Raw genomic sequence first — 23,145 nt, 5'->3', positions numbered from 1 at the left:
GGGGAGAGTGGGGAGAGAGTGGGAGAGAGAGTGGGGAGAAAGTGGGGAGAGTGGGAGAGAGATTGGGAGAGAGAGTGGGAGAGAGAGTGGGGAGAGAGTGGGAGAGAGAGTGGGAGAGAGAGTGGGGAGATAGAGTGGGAGAGTGGGGAGAGAGTGGGGAGAGTGGGGGGAGAGTGGGGAGAGAGTAGGGGAGAGAGTGGGGAGAGTGGGGGGAGAGTGGGGAGCGAGTGGGGAGAGTGGGGAGAGAGTGAGAGAGTGGGGAGAGAGATTGGGGAGAGAGTGCGGAGAGAGGGGGGGGGGAGTGGGGAGAGAGTGAGGAGAGTGGGGAGAGAGTGGGGAGAGAGTGGGCAGAGAGTGGGGAGAGAGTGGGGAGAGAGAGTCTAAAATGCGTCATGATAATGTTCTGAATGTGGAGGGAGGAAAACCGGAGGACCCGGATGAAAATCCTCGCGACCACGGGAAGAGAGAGAGAGAACATGCCAACTCCAAACACACACTGATGTCAATGTTAAAATCAAACCCACGACATCTTGTATACAAGGCGAGGTAGTTAACATCTCTTAGCCACCGTGGCCCCCTTAACGACTGGGATCAGTGGTGCCCAGGTGGTGGTGGGGGGGGGGGGGTAATTGGACAGGCCCCCCACCACCCAATAAAAATTTCACTATTTAAAAAAAAAATCCTCGAGATTTTGTCAATTTGCTGAAGGTTGCTGCATGCCTTCACCTGTGTGGGTTCCACTTTTTTTGTGTTGCTGCCCCTGTGTTTTCTTTGCAGAGGGCCTCTTGAAATTGGCGAACAACGTGGCCTGCGACCTGTTCCATGCTAGGACCAGCAGAGCCAATCGGCCGTGGCTTGTTACATTTCCGTTGATGTAATGTCTCCCGTTCGTTCTGTGGGAGACGCACTGGGCCTTCTTAATCTGGTTTCGCCTTGGAAGCCAGCGGGTGAATGAGTGTATGTGTAACGGAGTAGGGTTATATTTCAACTTATTTGGTTTTTGGACTCTTGGATCAATGAATTCATTGCAAGCCTTTGTAACGATGCGTTTTATTCATTGTAAGCTTTTGTAATAAAACTACTGGAGAGACGCGCAGAGGGGGAAAAAAGCGAGAGTGGGAGAGAGAGTGGGGAGAGAGAGAGGGGAAGAGTGGAGAGAGTGTGGGGGAGAGATACAGGGGAGAGTGGGGGGGAGAGTGGGGAGAGAGAGTGGGAGAGTGGGGAGAGAGACAGGGGAGAGTGGGGGGGGGGAGAGGGGGGAGAGTGGGGAGAGATTGGGGGAAAGAGACAGGGGAGAGTGGGGGGGGGGGAGAGTGGGGGGGAGAGTGGGGAGAGAGAGTGGGAGAGAGAGTGGGGAGAGAGGGGGGAGAGTGGGGAGAGAGAGTGGGGAGAGTGGGGAGAGAGTGGGGAGAGTGTGGGGGAGAGAGACAGGGGAGAGTGGGGAGAGAGTGGGGGGGAGAGTGGAAGAGAGAGTGGGAGAGAGTGGGGGGAGAGTGGGGAGAGTGTGGCGGAGAGAGACAGGGGAGAGTGGGGAGAGAGTGGGGGAGAGAGACAGGGGAGAGTGGGGAGAGTGTGGGGGAGAGAGAGTGGGGGGAGAGAGGGGAGAGAGAGAGTGGGGAGAGTGGGGGGGAGAGTGGGGAGAGAGAGAGTGGCGAAATGGCGGACGCAGAAGAGCAGAAAGAGGAGGTGCCGGTGAAGAATACGAAGAAGAAGAATAATAATAAGGTATAAGATGAGAAGAAAGTGCCCCAGGTGCCCGAGTCTCTGCTCTCACGAGGAGGAAGGCATTCCAGGCCATGCGCACCATGCGGCCCAAGCAGCGAATTCGCGACCGCTTGACCCGGCGGATGAGGCGCCATCTGACCTACAAGCTTGCCGAGGCGTTCGTCAAGGAGAACCACTCGATGCGACGCAAGTGAGATTCGTCTGGCGAGGATGGCGCCCAAGGCTGCCAACTTCTACGATGTCCTCCCCCCCCACCCCCCGGCGAGCCCAAGCTCGCGTCCGTCATCGGCAATGTCGCGGTACCAACGGAGGGTGAGCCCCAAGGTTCCTGCAGCTGCCGAGGCTTTGCGTGCAGACGTTTCAACGGTGCGTTTGTGCGCATCGCCAAGGCGCCCTTCGACATGCCGCGCGTCGCTACAGGCCCGCATCGCCTGGGGCTACCCCGGACCCGATAGACGGCGTTGGGGGGAAAGTCGTGCACACAGCGTGGCTTTGGCAAAGATCAAGGAGCAGCGCATCGGGCCACTCGCCGACAACTCGCTCACCGAGAATAACCCGTGGAAGAGACCGGCGTCCGATGCGTCGCGGGCCTCATCCGTGAGATCTTCACGGGTCGGCAAAAGGACTTCAAGTTGATTCTAGATTTAAAATGCCTTCGCCACTGCAAGGATCCATCTCTCTTTGGCTCTATTCGGTAAAGTCACGTAGGTAAAATTTTTTTTAAAAAAAATAAAACAACAAAAATCGCGACGTTTCGGCCGCAACACAAGCGGCCTTCATCGGGTTAAAAGGGACCAGCGCTGTCTCGGGGACAGCGCTGGAGTGAAACGGAGCCACGCTCAGACCGCGGACCTCTAAGCTGTGCGCGAGGAAACAAGGTGCCCTGAAGAGAAAAACGGGATTCGCGTGCGACTTGGTGAACGCCGCGGCTTGCCGCAAGAGGACGAGGCGCCACGTCCAGGACGTCGGCGCCGGGAACCGCCTCGTGCGACGGATGAACTGAGCCGTTGCCAGTCGAGACCAACCTCCACCTGTCCCTCCCCAGTCTGCCCAGCTCAAATAGATGGTCAATAAGCGTTTTAAAAATAATTCAAGAGAGTGGGAGAAAGAGAGGGGGGGTGGTGTGGGTAGAGAGAGAGAGAGATGGGGGGGCAGAGAGGGGGGTAGAGAGAGTGGGAGAGAGGGGAAAGGAGGGGGAAAAATATTTTGTTGGGTCTTTCATTTAATAGGGGGGGGGGGTACATAAAGCAAAGCATAAAAAAAAAACCGAAATGATGAACGGAGCAAAGTGCCGACCACACCGAGCATCTTCCTGTTTCTTCTGATCGTAACAAAAAATAAAAATATAAAAAAGAGAGAGGGGGAAGGGGCAGGAAGAAGGAGCAGAGCTTGAAATATTTCGTAAATCTTTCGTTTAAAAAGGAGGGGGGGGGGGGTAGAGCATAAAGTAAAGCATTGAACAAAAAAACGAAATGATGAACGAAGCAAAGCGCCGACTGCACCGAGCATCTTCCTGGTTTTCCTCTGATCGAAAATAAAAAAGAAAGATGGGAAGAGAGTGGGAGAGAGAGAGAGGGGGAGAGAGTGGGAGAGAGAGAGAGAGAGGGGGAGAGAGAGAGAGGGGGAGAGAGTGGGAGAGAGTGAGAGAGGGGGAGAGAGAGAGAGGGGGAGAGAGTGGGAGAGAGTGGGAGAGAGTGGGAGAGAGTGAGAGTGGGAGAGAGAGAGTGGGAGAGAGTGAGAGTGGGAGAGAGAGAGAGGGGGAGAGAGTGGGAGAGAGTGGGAGAGAGAAAGATGGGGAGAGAGTGGGAGAGAGAGAGTGGGAGAGAGAGAGAGGGAGAGAGTGGGAGAGAGTGGGAGAGAGAAAGATGAGGAGAGAGTGGGAGAGAGAGAGAGGGGGAGAGAGTGGGAGAGAGTGGGAGAGAGTGAGAGTGGGAGAGAGAGAGTGGGAGAGAGTGGGAGAGAGAGTGTGGGAGAGAGTGAGAGTGGGAGAGTGGGAGAGAGTGAGAGTGGGAGAGAGAGAGGGGGAGAGAGTGGGAGAGAGTGGGAGAGAGAAAGATGGGGAGAGAGTGGGAGAGAGAGAGTGGGAGAGAGAGAGGGGGAGAGAGTGGGAGAGAGTGGGAGAGAGAAAGATGAGGAGAGAGTGGGAGAGAAAGAGGGGGAGAGAGTGGGAGAGAGAAAGATGGGGAGAGAGTGGGAGAGAGAGAGGGGGAGAGAGTGGGAGAGAGTGGGAGAGAGAGAGAGGGTTAGAGAGTGGGAGAGAGAGAGAGAGGGGGAGAGAGAGAGAGTGGGAGAGAGAGAGGGGGAGAGAGTGGGAGAGAGTGGGAGAGAGAGAGAGGGTTAGAGAGTGGGAGAGAGAGAGGGGGAGAGAGAGAGAGGGGGAGAGAGTGGGAGAGAGTGGGAGAGAGTGGGAGAGAGTGAGAGTGGAGAGAGAGAGTGGGAGAGAGTGAAAGTGGGAGAGAGAGAGAGGGGAGAGAGTGGGAGAGAGTGGGAGAGAGAAAGATGGGGGAGAGAGTGGGAGAGAGAGAGTGGGAGAGAGAGAGAGAGAGGGAGAGAGTGGGAGAGAGTGGGAGAGAGAAAGATGAGGAGAGAGTGGAGAGAGAGAGAGGGGGAGAGAGTGGGAGAGAGTGGGAGAGAGTGAGAGTGGGAGAGAGAGTGGGAGAGAGTGGGAGAGAGAGAGTGGGAGAGAGTGAGAGTGGGGAAGGGGAGAGAGTGAGAGTGGGAGAGAGAGAGTGGGAGAGAGTGAGAGTGGGAGAGTGGGAGAGAGTGAGAGTGGGAGAGAGAGAGGGGAGAGAGTGGGAGAGAGTGGGAGAGAGAAAGATGGGGAGAGAGTGGGAGAGAGAGAGTGGGAGAGAGAGAGGGAGAGAGTGGGAGAGAGTGGGAGAGAGAAAGATGAGGAGAGAGTGGGAGAGAAAGAGGGGGAGAGAGTGGGAGAGAGAAAGATGGGGAGAGAGTGGGAGAGAGAGAGGGGGAGAGAGTGGGAGAGAGTGGGAGAGAGAGAGGGTTAGAGAGTGGGAGAGAGAGAGAGAGTGGGAGAGAGAGAGAGTGGGAGAGAGAGAGGGGGAGAGAGTGGGAGAGAGTGGGAGAGAGAGAGAGGGTTAGAGAGTGGGAGAGAGAGAGAGAGAGGGGGGAGAGAGAGAGAGGGGGAGAGAGTGGGAGAGAGTGAGAGAGGGGGGAGAGAGAGAGAGGGGGAGAGAGTGGGAGAGAGAGTGGGGAGAGTGTGAGAGTGGGAGAGAGAGAGTGGGAGAGAGTGAGAGTGGGAGAGAGAGAGAGGGGAGAGAGTGGGAGAGAGTGGAGAGAGAGAAGCATGGGGAGAGAGTGGGAGAGAGAGAGAGTGGGAGAGAGAGAGAGGGAGAGAGTGGGAGAGAGTGGGAGAGAGAAAGATGAGGAGAGAGTGGGAGAGAGAGAGAGGGGGAGAGAGTGGGAGAGAGTGGGAGAGAGTGAGAGTGGGAGAGAGAGAGTGGGAGAGAGTGGGAGAGAGAGAGTGGGAGAGAGTGAGAGTGGGAGAGTGGGAGAGAGTGAGAGTGGGAGAGAGAGAGTGGGAGAGAGTGAGAGTGGGAGAGTGGGAGAGAGTGAGAGTGGGAGAGAGAGAGGGGGAGAGAGTGGGAGAGAGTGGGAGAGAGAAAGATGGGGAGAGAGTGGGAGAGAGAGAGTGGGGAGAGAGGGGAGAGAGTGGGAAGAGTGGGAGAGAGAAAGATGAGGAGAGAGTGGGAGAGAAAGAGGGGGAGAGTGGGAGAGAGAAAGATGGGGAGAGAGTGGAGAGAGAGAGGGGGAGAGAGTGGAGAGAGTGGGAGAGAGAGAGGGTTAGAGAGTGGGAGAGAGAGAGAGAGAGGGGGAGAGAGAGAGAGTGGGAGAGAGAGAGGGGGAGAGAGTGGGAGAGAGTGGGAGAGAGAGAGAGGGTTAGAGAGTGGGAGAGAGAGAGAGAGAGGGGGAGAGAGAGAGAGGGGGAGAGAGTGGGAGAGAGTGAGAGAGGGGGAGAGAGAGAGAGGGGGAGAGAGTGGGAGAGAGTGGGAGAGAGTGAGAGTGGGAGAGAGAGAGTGGGAGAGAGTGAGAGTGGGAGAGAGAGAGAGGGGGAGAGAGTGGGAGAGAGTGGGAGAGAGAAAGATGGGGAGAGAGTGGGAGAGAGAGAGAGTGGGAGAGAGAGAGAGGGAGAGAGTGGGAGAGAGTGGGAGAGAGAAAGATGAGGAGAGAGTGGGAGAGAGAGAGAGGGGGAGAGAGTGGGAGAGAGTGGGGAGAGTGAGAGTGGAGAGAGAGAGTGGAGAGAGTGGGAGAGAGAGTGGGAGAGAGTGAGAGTGGAGAGTGGGAGAGAGTGAGAGTGGGAGAGAGAGAGTGGGAGAGAGAGAGAGGGAGAGAGTGGGGAGGGAGAGTGGGAGAGAGAAAGATGAGGAGAGAGTGGGAGAGAAAGAGGGGGAGAGAGTGGAGAGAGAAAGATGGGGAGAGAGTGGGAGAGAGAGAGAGGGGCGAGAGAGTGGGAGAGAGTGGGAGAGAGAGAGAGGGTTAGAGAGTGGGAGAGAGAGAGAGGGGAGAGAGAGAGAGTGGGAGAGAGAGAGGGGGAGAGAGTGGGAGAGAGTGGGAGAGAGAGAGAGGGTTAGAGAGTGGGAGGGAGAGAGATAGGGGGAGAGAGAGAGGGGGGGGGGAGAGTGGGGAGGGTGGGAGAGAGAGAGAGGGGGAGAGGTGGGAGAGAGTGGGAGAGAGAGAGAGGGGGAGAGAGACAGAGTGGGAGAGAGAGAGAGAGGGAGAGATAAATGAGTGAGGGTCGGGGCAGAGATGATGGAGCGGGTGGAGAGAGATTTGCGGAGGCAGAGAGAGAGTTCGGGAAGAGCGATGAGAGATGGGAGAGAGAGGGAGGGATTGAGAAACGAGGAGAGAGATGGAGGGGAGATGGCAGAGAGAGATGGAGGGAAAGGATCGGAGAATTCAGAGAAGATGTAAGGAGAGAGGAGGGAGAGAGAGAGAGAGAGGGGTGAATAGTTGCTTCATGTGGTCGGTTTAGCCTCCGCCCTCCCACGCATGGTTGTGTTTTCTCTGTGTCTGCCACATCCGCCTACACACACGTGCACACTTACAAAGACAAAGGCACCCCGTGTAGCGTCAGTAGCCTGTCGGGGCAAGTGCTCTTAGCGAGTAGCAGCGCCCACGAAGTCCGGCACTGCATGCGACGGGGGTTGGGTGGCCAGCATCACCGCGCACGGCCGCCTTTGTCTCCCCAGCGGCGACGTTCACTACGCACCTCGACCAGGCGCTCATTTGAGGCCGAGTCGACCTAGCGGGAGTCCCACGACCGGTTCAGACAATCGTCACTGGCAGGGATTCGAACCCGGGTTCGTAACGCGGCGCGCTGAGCCCTACACCGCCGCTCCCCGTGCACGCACGCAACGCACGCAACGCAAAGGTCCCCCGGATAGCGCGCCACGGACTGCCGGGGCAAGTGCCGTCGGCGAGCGCCTTCGACTGGCAGCCTGTGCGGGCCGTCAACCCCCCCCCACAACCCCCCCCCCCCCACCACCACCACCTTTGTCTCTAAGACCTTTAACCCACCCGAAGCCCGGCACTCACTCAAGGCTGAGTTGACCTCACACGCAGAACCGGTGGCTGACCACCGCCCGTCGCGGCGACGTTAGCCGTGACCGGCAATCGACCTCGGCTGCTAACTTAATAATGATGACGACGGCGATAATAATAATAATAATGGAAACCTCGTGTCTTCATGGGTGGATGGAGGGTGGATGGGGGGGGGGGGGCCTGCTGGTCACGAACGCGTCTGTGCCAACACGCACACGTTTGGCACCAGCAGTGAGTGCGAGCGCACAACGTACAGCCGACGCCTCGACTTACGGATAGCCGACGCCTCTACTTACGGACATTCGACTTGCGAACTCTCAGAGATGCGAACGAAGCTGATGCCGTACGTCCAGTTGCCTGTTCGGAACGAGAGTGTCGTAAGTTCAACCGCGATCGTGGCGTCTACATCTGTAGAACGTGAAGAACCAGTGGCATCTACATCTACAGAACGTGAAGAACCAGTGGCATCTACATCTACAGAACTTCAAGAACCAGTGGCATCGACATCTAAAGAACGTGAAGAACCAGTGGCATCTACATCTACATAACTTTCAGAACCAGTGGTATCTACATCTACAGAACTTGCAGAACCAGTGGTATCTACAGCTACAGAACTTGAAGAATGAGTGGCATCTACATCTACAGAACGTGAAGAACCATTGGCATCTACATCTACAGAACTTGCAAAACCAGTGGCATCGACATCTACAGAACACGAAGAACCAGTGGCATCTACATCTACAGAGCGTGAAGAACCAGTGGCATCTACATCTACAGAACATGAAGAGCCAGTGGCATCTACATCTGCAGAACTTGAAGAACCAGTGGCATCTACATCTAAACAACGTGAAGAACCAGTGGCATCTACATCTGCAGAACGTGAAGAACGAGTGACATCTACATCTAAACAACGTGAAGAACCAGTGGCGTCTACTTCTGCAGAACATGAAGAACCAGTGGCGTCTACTTCTGCAGAACATGAAGAACCAGTGGCATCTACATCTGCAGAACGTGAAGAACCAGTGGCATCTACATCTACAGAACTTCAAGAACCAGTGGCATCTACATCTACAGAACTTCAAGAATCAGTGGCGTCTACATCTACAGAACTTGCAAAACCAGTGGCATCTACATCTACAGAACGTGAAGAACGAGTGGCATCTACATCTACAGAACTTCAAGAACCAGTGGCGTCTACATCTACAGAACTTGCAAAACCAATGACATCTGCTTCTGCAGAACTTGAAGAACCAGTGGCATCGACATCTACAGAACGTGAAGAACCAGTGGCATCTACATCTGCAGAACATCAAGAACCAGTGGCGTCTACACCTACTTAACTTGCAGAACCAGTGGTATCTACATCTACAGAACTTGAAGAACCAATGACATCTACTTCTGCAGAACTTGAAGAACCAGTGGCATCGACATCTACAGAACGTGAAGAACCAGTGGCATCTACATCTGCAGAACATCAAGAACCAGTGGCGTCTACACCTACATAACTTGCGGAACCAGCGGTATCTACATCTACAGAACTTGAAGAAACAATGACATCTACTTCTGCAGAACTTGAAGAACCAGTGGCATCGACATCTACAGAACTTGAAGTACCAGTGGCATCAACATCTGCAGAACATTAAGAACCAGTGGCGTCTAACCTACATAACTTGCAGAACCAGTGGTATCTACATCTACAGAACTTGCAGAACCAGTGGTATCTACATCTACAGAACTTGAAGAATGAGTGGCATCTACATCCGCAGAACTTTAAGAACCAGTGGCATCTACATCTACAGAACGTGAAGAACCATTGGCATCTACATCTACAGAACGTGAATAACCAGTGACATCTACATCTACAGAACATGAAAAATCAGTGGCATCTACATCTACAGAACGTGAAGAACGAGTGGCATTTACATCTGCAGAACTTGAAGAACCAGTGGCATCTACATCTATAGAACTTTCAAAACTAGTGGTATCTATATCTACAGAACTTGAAGAACCAGTGGCATCTACATCTATAGAACTTTCAAAACTAGTGGTATCTATATCTACAGAACTTGAAGAACCAGTGGCGTCTACTTCTGCAGAACATGAAGAACCAGTGGTATCGACATCTACAGAACGTGAAGAAACAGTGGCATCTACATCTACAGAACATGAGGAACCAGTGGCATCTACATCTACAGAACATGAAGAACCAGTGGCATCTACATCTATAGAACGTGAAGAACTAGTGGCATCTACATCTACAAAACGTGAAGAACTAGTGGCATCTACATCTACAGAACATGAAGAACCAGTGGCATCTACATCTGCAGAACGTGAAGAACCAGTGACATCTACATCTCAACAACGTGAAGAACCAGTGGCATCTACATCTTCAGAACTTGAAGAACCAGTGGCGTCTACTTCTGCAGAACATGAAGAACCAGTGGCGTCTACATCTACAGGAGAGTTTACAACTTTTAAAGCCATTCCCTGCTTTTAGTGAAAACGCCGTACAACGTTTGGAATCAACAGGAGTAAAGTTGGACTCACGGACAATGTGAGTTACGGACAGAAACCTCTGGAACCTAATTCGATCGTGGCACCGCTGGCTAACGCAACAGTAGCAGCTGCTGGAGAAATATCTCCCCCTCTCTCTCTCCCCCTATCTCTCTACCCCTCTCTCTCTACCCCTCTCTCTCTACCCCCTCTCTCTCTCTACCCCCTCTCTCTCTACCCCTCTCTCTCTACCCCCTCTCTCTCTACCCCTCTCTCTCTACCCCTCTCTCTCTACCCCCTCTCTCTCTACCCCTCTCTCTCTCTCTACCTCTCTCTCTCTCTACCCCTCTATCTCTCTACCCCTCTCTCTCTACCCCTCTCTCTCTACCCCCTCTCTCTCTACCCCTCTCTCTCTCTACCCCTCTCTCTCTACCCCCTCTCTCTACCCCTCTCTCTACCCCTCTCTCTCTACCCCCCTCTTTCTCTACCTCTCTCTCTCTCTACCCCCTCTCTCTACCCCTCTCTCTCTACCCCTCTCTCTCTCTCTACCCCTCTCTCTTTACCCCCTCTCTCTCTCCCCCTTTCTCTCTACCCCTCTCTCTCTACCCCCTCTCTCTCTCTACCTCTCTCTCTCTCTCTACCCCCTCTCTCTACCCCTCTCTCTCTACCCCTCTCTCTCTCTACCCCTCTCTCTCTACCCCCTCTCTCTCTACCCCCTCTCTCTCTACCCCTCTCTCTCTACCCCCTCTCACTCTCTACCCCTCTCTCTCTACTCCCTCTCTCTCTCTCTACCTCTCTCTCTCTACCCCTCTCTCTCTACCCCTCTCTCTTTCTACCCCCTCTCTCTCTCCCTATCTCTCTACCCCTCTCTCTCTCTCTACCCCTCTCTCTCTACCCCTCTCTCTCTACCCCCTCTCTCTCTACCCCCTCTCTCTCTACCCCCTCTCTCTCTACCCCTCTCTCTCTCTCTACCCCTCTCCCTCTCCCCTCTCTCTACCCCCCTCTCTCTCCCCCTCTCTCTCTACCCCTATCTCTCTACCCCTATCTCTCTACCCCTCTCTCTCTACCCCTCTCTCTCTACCCCCTCTCTCTCTACCCCCTCTCTCTCTCTGCCCCCCTCTCTCTCTCTCTCCCCCTCTCTCTCTACCCCTCTCTCTCTACCCCTCTCTCTCTCCCTTTCTCTCTACCCCTCTCTCTCTCCCTTTCTCTCTACCCCTCTCTCTCTACCCCTCTCTCTCTCTCTACCCCTCTCTCTCTCTCTACCCCCCCCTGTCTCTCTACCCCTCTCTCTCTATCCCCTCTCTCTCTCTACCCCTCTCTCTCTCTACCCCCCCTATCTCTCTACCTCTCTCTCTCTCTACCCCTCTCTCTCTACCCCCTCTCTCTCTCCCTTTCTCTCTACCCCCTCTCTCTCTACCCCCTCTCTCTCTACCCCCTCTCTCTCTACCGCTCTCTCTCTCTACCTCTCTCTCTCTACCCCTCTCTCTCTACCCTCTCTCTCTACCCCTCTCTCTCTACCCCTCTCTCTCTCCCCCTCTCTTTGTGTTTACGTTTGAGATGCCGGCAGAGGTCGGTTTTTTATATCTGCTCGGCGCTGATTTCGACGGCGCGCGCGGAAAACCCCACGGAGGAATTCCCCAGTGACGCCGGCAAGACGCTGTTAGCGAGCGAGCAGAAAATCAAGAACCAGTGGCGACTACATCTACATAACTTGCAGAACCAGTGGTATCTACATCTACAGAACGTGAAGAACCAGTGACATCTACATCTACAGAACGTGAAGAACCAGTGGCATCTACATCTGTAGAACGTGAAGAACCAATGGTATCTACATCTACAGAACGTGAAGAACCAGTGACATCTACATCTACAGAACGTGAAGAACCAGTGGCATCTACATCTACAGAACGTGAAGAACCAGTGACATTTACATCCGCAGAACGTGAAGAAACAGTGGCATCTACATCTACAGAACGTGAAGAACCAGTGGCATTTACATCCGCAGAACGTGAAGAAACAGTGGCATCTACATCTACAGAACTTGAAGAAACAGTGGCATCTACATCTACAGAACGTGAAGAACCAGTGGCATCTACATCTGCAGAACATGAAGAATCAGTGGCATCTACATCTACAGAACTTGAAGAAGCGGTGGTATCTACATCTACTTAACTTGCAGAACCAGTGGTATCTACATCTACAGAACTTGAAGAAGCGGTGGTATCTACATCTACAGAACGTGAAGAACCAGTGGCATCTACATCTACAGAACGTGAAGAACCAGTGGCATCTACATCTGCAGAACGTGAAGAATCAGTGGCATCTACATCTACAGAACTTGAAGAAGCGGTGGTATCTACATCTACAGAACTTGCAGAACCAGTGGTATCTACATCTACAGAACTTGAAGAAGCGGTGGTATCTACATCTACAGAACGTGAAGAACCAGTGGCATCTACATCTACAGAACGTGAAGAACCAGTGGCATCTACATCTGCAGAACGTGAAGAACCAGTGGCATCTACATCTACAGAACGTGAAGAACCAGTGGCATCTACATCTACAGAACATGAAGAACCAGTGGCATCTACATCTACAGAACATGAAGAACCAGTGGCATCTACATCCGCACACGAGGGCGTGGGTGGCCCAGCAAACCTCGCCTGACCGCCTTTGTCTCCCCCCGGTGGCGATGTTTACTACACGCCGCACCAGCTCGCTAATTTTTGATGGCCGAGTCAACGCAGGACAGGCCCAGGACCTCGCCGTCAATTCGACCAAGCCCAGTCGTGTTGTGCACGCTGTCAGCTTTGCTGGGGGTGGGTGGTCGTCAAACCGGAACGTCTTTGGGGGTTCCTGCGGGTGTTGTACTCGCGGGATCACGAACGCGGTCGCGAGTTTAGCGACGGCCTCCGTCCAGCGGTGGAGGTGTGGTGGGGTAGGGTGGGGGGGGGCAGATGACGAATGGGTCCTGGGGGGCAGCTTGTTCGGAGTTTGGGGAGGGTGGTGGTGTTTGAGGATGGGTGGCCGGCGGCGGGGAGGTGGGGGTAGTGGGATTCTCCCACGCGTTCTGCTCCGTGAGCCGTGCTGGCGGTATGGCGTTCATCACCCATCCCTCGCTCGTTCGCTCGCTCCTTCGCTCGCTCTCGAATTTTTGTTGTTGTTGCGATCAGATAGGGAACAAGACGATGCTCGGTGTAGTCGGAACTTTGCTTCGTTCATCATTTCGGGTTTTTTTTAATGCTTTGATTTATGTAACCCCCCCCCACCTCTCTCTCTCTCTCTACCCCTTTCTCTCTCCCCGTCTCTCTCCCCATCTCTCTCTCCCCATCTCTCTCTTCCCTCTCTCTCTCCTCCCTCTCTATCTCCCCATCTCTCTCTCCTCCCTCTCTCTCGCCCCATCTCTCTCTCCCCATCTGTCTCTCCCCCATCTCTCTCTCCCCATCTCTCTCTCCCCATCTCTCTCTCCCCACCTCTCTCCCCAGTCTCTCCCCCATCTCTCCCCCCATCTCTCTCCTCCCTCTCTCTCTCCTCCCTCTCTCTCTCCCCATCTCTCTCTCCTCCCTCTCTCTCTCCCCATCTTTCTCTCCCCCATCTCTTTCCCCATCTCTCTCTCCCCATCTCTCTCTCCTCCCTCTCTCTCTCCCCATCTCTCTCTCCCCATCTCTCTCTCTTTTTTTGTTTTTCTCTGCTGTCATCTCTTCTCGCCAACAAACTATTCATCTCGACCACGGCCATCTTTCCATATTTTGTAATTGCTGCAAAGTGCCACAGAATAAGGCGCCACTATATGCATTAAACTACTACTACGACTGACTGCTAAACTTCACTAAACTAACGTTTTTATTTTGCCAGGTAAGGCCCCACTGAGTTGTGCAGTCCCTTATTCTAGAAGCGACCTGGCCTGTCACGCATGATAGCTCAACGAAGTTGCTTATATCATCAGCATCATCATCAAGTGGAAAATTACAGGAGAAGCAAAATACTCTCAACGCGACATTTATTCGAAACGTGGAGGGAAAAAGCGAAGGACCCGGAGACAAATCCACGCGACCATCGGGAGAGAGAGAGAGAGACACGCAAACTCCAAATATTACAGGAGTCAGAGCCGGGATCGAACCCACAACGTGACCTTGACTCTGACGCTTTAGCAATTTTGATTTAAAGCTTTCGTGACTGCAGGGATTCCTATTCTTGGTTCTTTCGGTAAAGTCACCACCACGTAGAAGGGAAACAATAGAATAATAAAAATAAAAAAAAACAATACAATTTCATTGTTTTATATTTTTATTGTTTCCCTTCTACGTGGCTTTAGCAATTGTTCCAAAATTTTTTTAATTCAGATTGCCTGTGTCCAGTCAGTGCCTTGGCCTATACCGCCCTCTGCCGGAGACGATGAGATGCATACGGTCATCAATCCCATCTCGCCTGCCATGATGGTTAAACAAGGGGGCCAAAATTCGGTTTCTCTCCCGCAGGGTTTTCCGGGCGTGCGGGTGAGGGTATCCCGGGAGAGCATCGGAGTCGAGAGGAGCCAGTTGAGGTGGTTCGGGGCTCCTGCTGAAGACGCCCCCACGGTAGAATCGCCCCTGGAACTTGTATCTCTATGGGTCTCTATGGGTCTCTGTGTATCTCTATGGGTCTCTATGGGTCTATGTGAATATCTATAGGTCTCTATGAGTCTCTTTGGGTCTCTGTGTATCTCTATGGGTCTCTATGGGTCTCTATGGTTATCTGTGTATATCTATGGGTCTCTATGGGTCTCTGTGTATCTCTATGGGTCTCTATGGGTCTCTATGGTTCTCTGTGTATCTCTATGGGTCTCTATGGGTCTCTGTGTATCTCTATGGGTCTCTGTGGGTATCTATGGTTCTCTGTGTATCTCTATGGGTCAATGTGCATCTTTATGGGTCTCTGTGGGTCTGTGTGGATCTCTATAAGTCTCTGTGTATCTCTATGGGTTTTTATAGGTCTCTGTTTTTCTCTATGTATCTCTATGGGTCTATGTGGATCTCTATAGGTCTCTATGGGTCTCAATGGGTCTCTGTGTATCTTTATGGGTCTTTATAGGTCTCTGTGTATCTCTATGTATCTCTATGTATCTCGATGGGTCTCTATGTATATGTGCATCTCTATGGGTCTCTATCGGTCTATGTGTATCTCTATGTATCTCGATGGGTCTCTATGTATATGTGCATCTCTATGGGTCTCTATCGGTCTCTGTGTATCTCTATGTATCTCGATGGGTCTCTATGTATATGTGCATCTCTATGGGTCTCTATCGGTCTCTGTGTATCTCTATGTATCTCGATGGGTCTCTATGTATATGTGCATCTCTATGGGTCTCTATCGGTCTCTGTGTATCTCTATGTATCTCGATGGGTCTCTATGTATATGTGCATCTCTATGGGTCTCTATCGGTCTCTGTGTATCTCTATGTATCTCGATGGGTCTCTATGTATATGTGCATCTCTATGGGTCTCTATCGGTCTCTGTGTATCTCTATGTATCTCGATGGGTCTCTATGTATATGTGCATCTCTATGGGTCTCTATCGGTCTCTGTGTATCTCTATGTATCTCGATGGGTCTCTATGTATATGTGCATCTCTATGGGTCTCTATCGGTCTATGTGTATCTCTATGTATCTCGATGGGTCTCTATGTATATGTGCATCTCTATAGGTCTCTATCGGTCTCTGTGTATCTCTATGTATCTCGATGGGTCTCTATGTATATGTGCATCTCTATGGGTCTCTATCGGTCTCTGTGTATCTCTATGTATCTCGATGGGTTTCTATGTATATGTGCATCTCTATGGGTCTCTATCGGTCTCTGTGTATCTCTATGTATCTCGATGGGTCTCTATGTATATGTGCATCTCTATGGGTCTCTATCGGTCTCTGTGTATCTCTATGTATCTCGATGGGTCTCTATGTATATGTGCATCTCTATGGGTCTCTATCGGTCTCTGTGTATCTCTATAGGCCCCACGACCCAGCTGCTGGGGGGACGATGCCGCTCGTATTGGCCAGGGAACGCCGGGGAATACCCCAAGCCAGGAAGAGCTCGGAGGCTGTGCAGAGAAGTGTGTAGTGTATAGTGTAGTGTAGTGTATAGTGTAGTGTATAGTGTAGTGTAGTGTATAGTGTAGTGTATAGTGTAGTGTAGTGTATAGTGTAGTGTATAGCGTAGTGTAGTGTATAGTGTAGTGTATAGTGTAGTGTAGTGTATAGTGTAGTGTAGTGTATAGTGTCGTGTATAGTGTAGTGTATAGTAGTGTAGTGTATAGTGTAGTTTATAGTGTAGTGTATAGTAGTGTAGTGTATAGTGTAGTGTATAGTAGTGTATAGTGTAGTGTAGTGTATAGTGTAGTGTATAGTAGTGTAGTGTATAGTAGTGTAGTGTATAGTGTAGTTTATAGTGTAGTGTATAGTAGTGTATAGTGTAGTGTATAGTAGTGTATAGTGTAGTGTGTAGTGTAGTGTATAGTGTAGTGTTTAGTAGTGTAGTGTATAGTAGTGTATAGTGTAGTGTATAGTAGTAAATAGTGTAGTGTATAGTGTAGTGTATAGTGTAGTGTATAGTAGTGTAGTGTATAGTAGTGTATAATGTAGTGTATAGTGTAGTGTATAGTAGTGTATAGTGTAGTGTATAGTGTAGTGTATAGTGTAGTGTATAGTGTAGTGTATAGTAGTGTATAGTGTATAGTAGTGTATAGTGTAGTGTATAGTGTATAGTAGTGTAGTGTTTAGTAGTGTAGAGTATAGTAGTGTATAGTGTAGTGTATAGTGTAGTGTGTAGTGTATAGTAGTGTAGTGTATAGTAGTGTAGTGTATAGTGTAGTGTATAGTAGTGTATAGTGTAGTGTATAGTAGTGTAGTGTTTAGTAGTGTAGTGTATAGTGTAGTGTATAGTAGTGTATAGTGTAGTTTTTAGTAGTGTAGTGTATAGTGTAGTGTATAGTAGTGTAGTGTATAGTAGTGTAGTGTTTAGTAGTGTAGTGTATAGTAGAGTAGTGTTTAGTAGTGTAGTGTATAGTAGTGTACTGTATAGTAGTGTAGTGTATAGTAGTGTAGTGCATCGTAGTGTTTAGTGTATAGTGACCCATAGAGATGCAGAGAGAACCATAGAGATCCATAGAGATACAAATAGACATATAGAGACCCATAGAGATACACAGAGACACATAGAGACCCATGGAGAAACACAGAGACCCATAGAGACCCATAGAGATACAAAGAGACCCATAGAGACCTAAAGAGATACATATACACCCAAAAAGACCCATAGAGATACACAAAGACCCATAGAGATCCATAGAGATACAAAAATACCCATAGAGATACACAGCTATATAGAGACCCATTGAGACCTATAGAGATACACAGAGACCCATAAAGACCGATAGAGATACACAGAGAACCATAGAGACCCATAGAGACACACAGAGACCCATAGAGACCCATAAAGATGCACATAGACCCATAGAGACCCATAGAGATACACAGATACCCATAGAGACCCATAAAGACCCATAGAGATACACAGAGACCTATTGAGATACATAGAGATGCACAGAGAATCATAAAGACCCATAGAGATACACCGAGACCCATAAAGACCCATAGAGATACATAGAGACCCATAAAGATACATATAGTCCCATAGAGACCCACAGAGATACACAGATATGCATAGAGACCCATAGAGATGCACAGAGACTCATAGAGACCCATACAGATACATATAGACCCATAGAGACCGTTAGATATACACAGAGACCCATTGAGACACATAGAGATGCACAGAGACCCATAGAGATACACATATACATAAAGGCCCATTGAGCCCTATAGAGAGATATATATATAAACATATAGAGACTCATAGAAATAGACAGAGACTCATAGAGACCCATGGAAATACACAGAGACCCATAGAGACCCATAGAGATACACAGAGACCCATAGAGACTCATAGAGATACATAGAGATCCATAGAGACCCAGAGAGATACACAGAGACCCATAGAGACCCATAGAGATACATAATACCCATACAGATAGACAGATACATAGAGACCCACAGAGACCCATCCAGATACACAGAGACCCATAGAGACCCAAAGAAATACATAAAGACCCATAGAGATAGACAGATACATATAGACCCATAGAGACCCATAGAGATACACAGAGACCGATAGAGACCCATAGAGATACACAGAGACGCATAGAGATACACAGAGACCCATAGAGACGTATAGAGATGCATATAGACCCATAGAGACCCATAAAGATGCACATTGACCCATAGAGACCCATAGAGATACACAGAGACCCATAGAGACCCATAGAGACCCATATAGATACACAGAGACCCATAAAGACCCATAGAGATACACAGATACATAGAGACCCATAGAGACCTATAGAGATGCACATAGACCCATAGAGATCCGTAAAGATGCACGTAGATACATAGATATATAAACCCAGATAGACCCATAGAAATACACAGAGACCCATAGGCATACACAGAGACCCATGAAGACCGATAGAGACACACAGATACATAGAGACCCATAGAGATACACAGAGATCCATAGAGACCCATAGAGATACACAAATACATAGAGACACATAGAGATACACAGAAACCCATATAGATACATAAAGATCCATAGAGACCCATAGAGATATACATAGATACATAGAGACCCATAGAGATATACATAGATACATAGAGACCCATAGAGATATACATAGACCCATAGAGACCCACAGAGATGCACATCGAGCCATAGACACCTATAGAGATACACAGAGATCCATAGAGACCCATAGATATACATAGATACATAGAGACCAAAATAGATGCACAGATACATAGAGATCCATAGAGACCCAACGATATACATAGAGACCCATAGAGGCCCATAGAGAACCATCGAGACCCATAAAGACCCATATAGATGCACATAGATACATAGAGATCCATAGAGACCCATAGAGATACATAGACACCCATATAGAAACACATAGATACATAGAGATTTATAGAGTCCCATCGAGATAAATAGAGACCCATAGAGATACACATAGATACATAGACATCCATAGAGATGCATAGAGATACACATAGATACATAGAGACCCGTAGAGATATATAGAGACCAATAGAGATACACTCAGATACATAGACATCCATAGAGACCCATAGAGATACACATAGATACATAGAGATCCATAGAGACCTATAGAGACACACAGAGATCCATAGAGACCCATAAAGATGCAAATAGACCAATAGAGACCCATAGAGATACACAGATACCCATAGAGACCCATAAAGACCCATAGCGATACACAGAGACCCATTGAGACAAATAGAGATACACAGAGACTCATAAATACCCATAGAGATACACAGAGACCCATTAAGATGCATAGAGATACATCGAGACCCATAGAGACCCATAAAGATAAATATAGACCCAAAGAGACGTATAGAGATACACAGAGACCCATAGAGACCCATAGAGATACACAGAGACCCATAGAGACCCATAGAGATACACAGAGACCCATAAAGACCCATAGAGATACACATAGACTCCATAGAGACCCATAGATATACACAGAGACCCATAGAGACCCATAGAGATACATATAGACCCATAAAGACCCTTAGATATACACAGAGACCCAAAGAGACCCATAGAGATACACAGAGACTCATAAAGATCCATAGAGATTCACAGAGAGCCATTGAGACACATAGAGGTACACAGAGACCCATAAAGACCCATAGAGATACATAGAGACCCATATAGACCGATAAAGATACATATAGACCCATAGAGACCCACAGAGATACACAGAGACCCATTGACCCCTATAGAGATGCACAGAGACCCATAAAGAGCGATAGAGATACACAGAGACCCATAGATACCCATAGAGACACACAGAGACCCATAGAGACCCATAGAGATACATATCGATCCATAGAGACCCAGAGAGATACATAGAGACCCACAGAGACCCATACAGATAGACAGAGACCCCCAGAGACCCATAGAGACACACATAGACCCTTAGAGACCCATAGAGATACATATAGATCCATAGAGAACCAGAGAGATACACAGAGACTCATAGAGATACATAAAGACCCATGGAGATAGACAGATACATATAGACCGATAGAGACCCATAGAGATACACAGAGACCCATAGAGACCCATAGAGATACACAGAGACCAATAGAGACCCATAGAGATACATACAAACCCATAGAGAAAGACAGATACATAGACAACCATAGAGACCCATAGAGATACACAGAGACCCATAAAGACCCATAGAGATACACGGAGACGCATAGAGATACATAGAGACCCATAGAGACCCATAGAGACCTATAGAGATGCACATAGACCCATAGAGACCCATAAAGATGTACATTGAGATACACAGAGAACCATAAAGACCCATAGAGATACACAGAGACCCATAGAGACCCATAGAGATACACAGAGACCCATAGAGACACCTAGAGATATATATAGACCCATAGAGACCCTTTGAGATACACAGCGACCCATTAGGACCCATAGAGATACACAAAGACCCATTGAGACACATAGAGATACACAGAGACCCATAAAGACCCATATAGATACATAGAGACCTATAAAGACCCATAGAGATACATAGAGACCCATAGAGACCCATAAAGTTACATATAGACCCATAGAGACCCACAGAGATACACAGAGACCCATAGAGACCCATAGAGATACACAGAGACCCATAGCGACCCACAGAGATACACAGAGACCTATAGAGACCCTTAGAGACACACAGAGACCCATAGAGACCCATAGAGAAACATATAGATCCATAGAGACCCAGAGAGATACACAGAGACCCATAGAGATCCAAAGAGATACATAAAGACCCATAAAGATATACAGATACATATAGACCCATAGAGACCCATAGAGATACACAGAGACCCATAGAGACCCATAGAGATAGACAGAGACCCATGGAGACCCATAGAGATACACAGAGACCCATAGAGACCCATAGAGATACACAGAGACCCATAGAGACCCATAGAGATACACAGAGACCAATAGAGACCTATAGAGATGCACATAGACCGATAGAGACCCATAGAGATGCACAGATACATAGAGATCCATAGAGACCCATCGAGATACATAGAGATACACAGAGACACACAGAGACCCATAGAGACCCATAGAGATACATGTAGATCCATAGAGACCCAGAGAGATACACAGAGACCCATAGAGTCCCAAAGAGATACATAAAGACCCATAGAGATATACAGATACATATAGACTGATAGAGACCCATATAGATACACAGAGACCCATAGAGACCCATAGAGATAACCAGAGACCCATAGAGACACCTAGAGATAGATATAGAACCATAGAGACCCTTTGAGATACACAGTGACCCATAGAGACCCATAGAGATACACAAAAACCCATAAAGACCCATAGAGATTCACAGAGACCCATTGAGACACATAGAGATACACAGAGACCCATAACGACCCATAGAGATACATAGAGACCCATAAAGATACATATAGTCCCATAGAGACCCACAGAGATACACAGAGACCCATAGAGACCCATAGAGATACACGGAGACCAATAGAGACCCATAGAGATACATATAGATCCATAGAGACCCAGAGAGATACACAGAGACCCATAGAGTCCCAAAGAGATATATAAAGACCCATAGAGATATACAGATACATATAGACCGATAGAGACCCATAGAGATACACAGAGACCCATAGAGACCCATAGAGATAACCAGAGACCCATAGAGACACCTAGAGATAGATATAGAACCATAGAGACCCTTTGAGATACACAGTGACCCATAGAGACCCATAGAGATACACAAAAACCCATAAAGACCCATAGAGATTCACAGAGACCCATTGAGACACATAGAGATACACAGAGACCCATAACGACCCATAGAGATACATAGAGACCCATAAAGATACATATTTTCCTATAGAGACCCACAGAGATACACAGAGACCCATAGAGACCCATAGAGATACACGGAGACCAATAGAGACCCATAGAGATACAAAGACCCATGAAGACCCATAGAGATACACAGAGACCCAAAGAGACCCGTAGAGATACACAGAGACCCATAGAGACCCATAGAGATACATATAGACCTATAGAGACCCATAGATATCCACAGAGACCCATAGAGACCCATTGAGGTACAGAGAGACCCATAGAGACCCATAGAGATACACAGAGACCCATAGAGACCCAAAGAGATACATATAGACCCATAACAACCCAAAGAGATACATATAGATCCATAGAGACCCAGAGAGATACACAGAGACCCATAGAGACCCAAAGAGATACATAAATACCCATAGAGATATACAGATACATATAGACCCATAGAGACCCATAGAGATACATAAAGACCCATGGAGATAGACATACATATAGACCGATAGAGACCCATAGAGACCCATAGAGATACACAGAGACCCATAGAGACCTATAGAGATACACAGAGACCCATAAAGACCCATAGAGATACACGGAGACGCATAGAGATACACAGAGACCCATAGAGACCCATAGAGACCTATAGAGATGCACATAGACCCATGGAGACCCATAAAGATGTACATTGAGATACACAGAGAACCATAAAGACCCATAGAGATACACAGAGACCCATAGAGATACACAGAGACCCATAGAGACACCTAGAGATAGATATAGACCCATAGAGACCCTTTGAGATACACAGCGACCCATTAGGACCCATAGAGATACACAAAGACCCATTGAGACACATAGAGATACACAGAGACCCATAAAGACCCATATAGATACATAGAGACCCATAAAGACCCATAGAGATACATAGAGACCCATAGAGACCCATAAAGTTACATATAGACACATAGAGACCCACAGAGATACACAGAGACCCATAGAGACCCATAGAGATAGACAGAGACCCATAGCGACCCACAGAGATACACAGAGACCCATAGAGACACATAGAGATACACAGAGACCCATAGGGACCCAAAGAGATACAAATAGACACATAAAGACCAAAAGAGATAGATATAGATCCATAGAGACCCAGAGTGATACACAGAGACCCATAGAGACCCATAGAGATACATAACAACCCATTGAGATAGACAGATACATAGAGACCCATAGAGACCCAAAGAAATACACAGAGACCTATAGAGACACTTAGAGACACACAGAGACCCATAGAGACCCATAGAGAAACATATAGAT

At 49.0% G+C, this 23,145-nt stretch overlaps 1 protein-coding gene across 1 annotated transcript in view; it reads left to right on the top strand.

Annotated features, from left to right (window-relative positions):
* The first annotated feature begins 1,935 nt into the window (after nucleotides 1–1,935).
* LOC142923346 (uncharacterized) overlaps nucleotides 1,936–23,145 on the top strand; it is a 41,479-nt gene continuing 20,269 nt past the window's right edge. Inside the window, exons 1-5 of the mRNA XM_076064419.1 lie at nucleotides 1,936–2,037; nucleotides 2,146–2,322; nucleotides 2,585–2,710; nucleotides 9,906–12,596; nucleotides 14,256–14,354. Of these exons, the coding sequence (XP_075920534.1) occupies nucleotides 1,936–2,037; nucleotides 2,146–2,322; nucleotides 2,585–2,710; nucleotides 9,906–11,333 (1,833 nt within the window). The 3' untranslated portion in view covers nucleotides 11,334–12,596; nucleotides 14,256–14,354. The remainder of the gene's footprint in view (nucleotides 2,038–2,145; nucleotides 2,323–2,584; nucleotides 2,711–9,905; nucleotides 12,597–14,255; nucleotides 14,355–23,145) is intronic.

Source organism: Petromyzon marinus, unplaced genomic scaffold (genome assembly GCF_048934315.1).
Source record: "Petromyzon marinus isolate PM22_M1 ecotype Great Lakes invasive population unplaced genomic scaffold, UKy_Petmar_22M1.pri1.0 PM_Scaffold_434, whole genome shotgun sequence".
NCBI classification, from domain to species: domain Eukaryota; kingdom Metazoa; phylum Chordata; class Hyperoartia; order Petromyzontiformes; family Petromyzontidae; genus Petromyzon; species Petromyzon marinus.
This window is presented reverse-complemented; position numbering and strand designations above follow the sequence as displayed.